Source organism: Rhipicephalus microplus, chromosome 5 (genome assembly GCF_043290135.1).
Source record: "Rhipicephalus microplus isolate Deutch F79 chromosome 5, USDA_Rmic, whole genome shotgun sequence".
Classification (NCBI taxonomy): domain Eukaryota; kingdom Metazoa; phylum Arthropoda; class Arachnida; order Ixodida; family Ixodidae; genus Rhipicephalus; species Rhipicephalus microplus.
Genome location: NC_134704.1, coordinates 108,947,096 through 108,952,644, shown reverse-complemented (window position 1 = coordinate 108,952,644; position 5,549 = coordinate 108,947,096). Strand labels below are relative to the sequence as shown.

The 5,549-nt window shown below is 38.9% G+C and overlaps 1 protein-coding gene across 2 annotated transcripts; it reads left to right on the top strand.

Annotated features, from left to right (window-relative positions):
* Window positions 1-451: 451 nt before the first annotated feature.
* On the top strand, window positions 452-2,099 carry LOC142817344 (uncharacterized). 2 transcript variants are annotated; one of them, XR_012895184.1, is made up of 3 exons: window positions 452-598; window positions 1,192-1,314; window positions 1,869-2,099. XR_012895184.1 is itself a non-coding variant. In XM_075894376.1 (3 exons), exons 1-3 carry the CDS (start codon window positions 502-504, stop codon window positions 2,027-2,029), a joined length of 303 nt encoding a protein of 100 aa, XP_075750491.1. In that variant the 5' UTR covers window positions 452-501; the 3' UTR covers window positions 2,030-2,099. The 2 variants fall into 2 exon arrangements, 1 of the variants encoding a protein (XP_075750491.1); XM_075894376.1 differs by having other exon boundaries at window positions 1,270-1,314.
* Window positions 2,100-5,549: the final 3,450 nt, after the last annotated feature.

The window sequence follows — 5,549 nt, the reverse complement described above, 5'->3', positions numbered from 1 at the left end:
AGTGAGCTCTTGTTTGATTATGAGGTCGGGCCTGTCGATTGACCACGTTTGATAGTTGGAAAGTTAATGTGAATTTATTTTTCAGGAGCCAGGTTGCACTTAAAAAATTTATGTTATTTTGGAAAATTACTTCTATAGACGATTACCACTGTGGTAGTACTATACTTCAGTAGGACATATATATTGCGGTACGTAAATTTTACATGAGGCTTCAGTTTATTTCAAAGTGATTATAGCCGATTTTGATCACTTTAACGAAGTGATAGCTTCCTCAAATAAGTATTAGAAGTGAGTACTTTTAATGATTGTTTTTAAATATCTTGTTTTTGGCTCTTCACAGATCGCAGAGATTGGTTTGTTAAGGTCCTGTGATGCATCGGTTGCCCATTCTGGCACATCAATCTTCATCGTTACTTGGAGCACCTGTACAAAAATAGGAAGGACACGTTCTCCCTAACGGTGCAAGCCTATGTCACTGTTGGGACTGTTATCATTCAGCGGATGTGGCGTGGAAGCATGCATGGCAGCCTTATCTGGAAGGACTGCGATCTGCTTGGGAGCTTCGAGGGCACAAAACTGCCTAACGGCTGGCTGCAAGGTTAGTTTTTCTTTAATACATACGATTACGTGAACACCACTTACTGTGCACAAATTGAAAACACAAGCATGGTTGCTTTCAGTGGATACCTGTAATATTCTTACACATAATTCTTATTCAACATTTATAGAACTAAAATGCAAGATAATTAGGAATGTTGAAAGCTGAAAGCCTGCAGCTTATGAATGAAACTTCAATATTCTGAGACTCAAAAGCTTGTGCTTTGAAACGAGCACAAATACTTTGATTCCTTATTGAGCTCTCGAGCTCGTGACTCCCTCTGTGGATCAAGTGCTCTGGAAGGAAATAGCAAGTGGGTGAAAATTGCATGGCTGTTCACAACTTGCAAGGAAAAATACCTATTGAAGAAGCCTCAGATGACATAAGGCCAGTAACTGCATCTTTTACCTAATGTAGGCTTTTCTCTCTCAGTGCTGTTGCTTGTGTTTCAGCCGCACATGTTCCCCACGATTGCATAGTGATATATATTTTTCTACAAGTTGTACCTGACCCAAGTATGCATTGTTGATCTCTAAAGGTGACGTTCAGTGTGTTTCAAAGCCATGGCTTCTCATTACTCTGTCTGTGGCTAGCCTATTTCAGCAGCAGAGCGATGCAGCTAGCACACATGCAATCCAAGTCATGGAGCGCTCCTTCGGTGTTCTGTGCAGGACGCAGCATATCCATCCGGCAAGACACTGGTATCAACAATAATGGTGAGTGTTCGTGGCACCTGTAGGAGCCCGTTGTGTTTGTTGCGTATGATTATTTCCCCTGATGAAGTGCATTTTTGAAAGGTTTTCTTCATTTAGAATAATAGATGTCAGCAACAAGCACACTCATAAACCACAAGTTCTTTGTGTCTTCTAGACTGCCCATTTGCTCCTATATGCGGTATGGTGAGCTGACTATGTTAGACAGCCTTTAAGTTATGAACATTGGTTTGCGTTGTAATGCAGTCCAACTTGTGTTTCTTAGTGAACTTATTTGTGGTCTACTTCTCGCACCTAGTGTAAAGTCGAAACAGAAGAAACTCTATTGGCTTTTTATGCCTGTCAGAAGTTTCATGCCTTCATCTAGAACTTTTTTAGTCTTGCTATTGTATCATATTAAATATATTTTCAGTCTTCACTGTTTGTGTGTGTATGTGTTGAGGCTTGTCATTGGCTTCTGAAAATACAATATCGGTAAATATGAGCACATCATTGACAACTATACACTCTTGCATGTAGCATGGTTGTAACAATGATCTGTGTTTTCTAAGTTCGAGCAGTAACAAGGGGTTCGGTGCTCCACGGTCATGTACAGTGTATCAAGAACAGAGCACAGAAGACCAACAAGTATAAAGGGACTGCCAGTGACTGTTCTCCTGCTCAAAGTTTACAACAGCAGAAAGAGCACATTGTGATGTCAGGAGCAGCTGCTGCTTAACTTCTTAGCAGTGCGTTATTCAGCAGTTCATTTGCTTGCATTCGAAATTATTTAAATTTTGCAGAGAAGATAGCAAACTATGACACTAATTTAAAGGCTGCTGTAGTGTTAGTGGGCAAATATTTTTGAGCTGAAGTTTTTATCATGTGTGTTCAGTGCCTGCGTGCCTCTACATTTACATGCCAGAAATCACAGCATCCATGGTCGCCAAAGGTAACTGTGTTTGCATTCTTTGTAGTACAAGAAGTAAAGCCATGGATGCAGTAATCATGTACTTAGTTGATATAATCCTTCAGTGTACACTCATTTGTATAGCACCAACGATGCCAGGAGTGTATAAGCTCTGGGAAGTTAATCTATGTGAATTATTTTATTTGGAAGGAAGAGGATCATCACTACTCCTAGTATATCATAACAGTAGATTTTAGTGCTTGGGTATTATCCCACTGCCTGTCCGTCCTTCAACAGTCTACTTATCTACTGTGTAAGTGTAACTTTTTAAATGTATACTTTGCTCGGATAGGTTTGTTCATAATGTAATGCAAGTGACTTATCATCTATGACTCAGACTAGAAATAAAAGTATTTATTTTTATATGTAGCTATAGCATGTATTCACTTGTGTTTTTCTAGGTGCCTGTACAATTGTTTAGCCCTACAAAAGTGCTGGTATACTCTAATATTGAATCTGGCATCTTAAGATAGTTTGTTAGGGGAAGTAAGAATGTGTTTACAACCAATATTACTATCCTCAGATGAACTGTGAAAACTCTGTGGAAATTTATTTACAACTTTTGAACTTTGTGAAGGCAAATGTTGTTATGTTCTTTTATTGTGGTCCCTGTTTTATGCAAATGACATATAATTACTTTGCAGTGGCATAGTATTAGTTGTTATTTTACACATATGTGCTGAGCAACATCGCAGTTGAGGCCAGCAGCAAGACATACATGCAGTGCACTGGAGCATCACCTCACATAGTGTACAGTCTTTGCCCACCAGTAAACTCAATATTTTTCAAGCAGACGAATAGACAGCTGTATGGGATCTGTGTTGATGTGCAAACTTTGAAGCCTTCTTGAGGAGTGTTTTTCATCATTTTTGTCCAAGTGAAGTAGCTACCCAAGGCCACAACTGGTGGGAATGTGGTGGTTTCCTCTCTCCAAAAGCACTCCTACCAGCTGCCTCAATGATAGCATGGGGTGAATTCACGAACTGGAAAAATTATTGGTCTTTGTTTTCTTGGCCGAAAGAGTCACTTCCACCGTTGAGCCACCTTGACACGCCAGAATAGAAACTTTTCGCTAAATAAAGTTGATTCTACTTTCGAGAAGTGTTTAGGGGAAACAAAATGGCACCTACAGCTGTCAATATAAACACTGTTTGCACCAAGGAGCTTAGTAGCTTATAATTGTATTATTCATGTATTGTCTAGAACTTACTCGCGCTGTGCCAACTTTCAGCCCAAGTGTCCTAACATGCTTTGTTAGTGGGTTGTGAATGAGCCAAGCTATGTAAATAAACAGAGTGATATTGCAGACATGTACAAAATATTGATGCACAGCCCTTTTTTTTAGCATGACATTGTCAAGGGCTTTATTCTTGTGTTTTTTATAAAAACTGCTTGTCACTGGGCAGCAGCGGCAAACTATGCATCATGCTTTTGCGAGATGGTTCGAGAAACACCGTGTTCAGACATAACAGTGCCGGTGGATTTTTCTCGTAAGTTACTTTCTGTAGTATATTCAAAATGAGTGTATTAGAATTGTTGTTTTATAGCCATTCATTTTAATATTTACACCTGAGTGTATGTATGTATGTATGGGTGTACATAGTTATATGTGTGTGTGCGTATATGTATGTATGTATGTATGTATGTATGTATGTATGTATGTATGTATGTATGTATGTATGTATGTATGTATGTATGTATGTATGTATGTATGTATGTATGTATGTATGTATGTATGTATGTAAGCATGTATGTATGTATGTATGTATGTATGTATCTTTTAAATGAGAATCCGTTTATCATTGGTGAATAAGTTTGGTAATGATTTGGCTGAATTTGTTTCTAGTTATTTCTTTTTTGAGCCATTATACATTTCAATTTGTTTTGTACTGCATAAAAATAAATGTAACCTTACACAGAATATGTGTGTTCGAAGAAGTTGTTTCATTTACCAACCTACAGTCATGGGCAAGAAATTCGGTAAAATGGAACGAACCTGCGAAGATTAGTTTAGAGCATAGCTACTCTACGTGGCATATCTCGTCCACATTGCATTGGTTGAATATGTCGATTTCAACCTTTCAATTTTAATCAGAATAAGCAAGCTATCCCGCGTGGTTGTATATGTGTGTGATATTTATGCATACTGTGATACCAGTTCGCAATTACAATTAAGGTCACAAACCTAGTCAAGCTGAATACACGAATTTTGTCCATGCACCTTTCATCTGCACTGGAACTGTTGTTAATAAAAAATAAACTTCAGTTAAGAAATCTATTCTAGTAACCAAAAGCAGGGTATCTCTTTATCACACAAATCAAATTGCCATTGTTCTGTTCCATTCTGGACAATAGGGGACCCTCTCAGCAGAACTCGATTAACTGCTATAGTTCATTTTAACCATTGACAGCGACATTACACTGAAGCGTGCAGCATGACAAATAGCGGGAGAGAAGACACAAACTAATCACTCTGTTTGCGTCAGCTCTAACTGTCCGTGCTCTTTGGTCTTGCTGCATGTGATGATGCCCGCCAAATTAGCACGAAAGTGTGTCGCTACAAAGGCAGTCAACTTGGCTGCAAGCAGTTAGCTCACTGCATGTGTAGATTTTCTTCAAAACACCGTGAAGACTGATTGCTGGTCGAATATCCAAACACGTGAAAAGTAATATACCAGGTATGATATTGGTATTTCAGCACTGGACACTTTTGCGATAAGAGAGGATGGAGGAGAAAATTATGAACCCTTAATTGTTTAATTTTTGAAGGAGCACAGTACAGCGCTTTTGGGTCAAAAGGGGAGTGAAAGAAGCAAGTGCGAAAGCCTACTTCTCAAAAAATTAGTACCCGCCACCACGCACAATGTCACGCCGGGCAACCTCTCGAAAAAAAAAGTGCTCAGTGATTCTGCGAATCGAACCAAGTACCTTCTAGATCGTAGTTGAGCGCTGTAACCGCTCGTCCTCTGCAGCAGTGCTTGCATTCGCCCTATTGCTGATATATTGTCATTCCTTCGAATGAAGCCAAATGCAAAAACGTCCGGTGAAACTTTGTCAAAAATAGAAAAAAAATAGTTAGAATGTGTTTTCTCAAGGTTACTAGAAGATAGAAACCGCCACATGTGACTGTATAACCGTGCGCTATTTATTCTTGTACATTACTGTCATGACGTTGGGATAGCCGGCTCTAACGTAGGCTACCTTCTCATAGTTTGCCAAATATAAATAAGAAAATGAAAATATATATCAGCCTGTGACAACGCTAATCAACTATTATGAGTTCACTGTC

What these genes read in the sequence shown, in the direction of transcription:
- LOC142817344 (XM_075894376.1), top strand. Translation starts at nt 502, where the DNA reads ATGTGGCGTGGAAGCATGCATGGCAGCCTTATCTGGAAGGACTGCGAT. An exon ending in GCCTAACGGCTGGCTGCAAG is followed by an intron (nt 599 to 1,269) that starts GTTAGTTTTTCT and finishes TGTTCTGTGCAG; the next exon opens with GACGCAGCATATCCATCCGG. An exon ending in CACTGGTATCAACAATAATG is followed by an intron (nt 1,315 to 1,868) that starts GTGAGTGTTCGT and finishes TCTAAGTTCGAG; the next exon opens with CAGTAACAAGGGGTTCGGTG.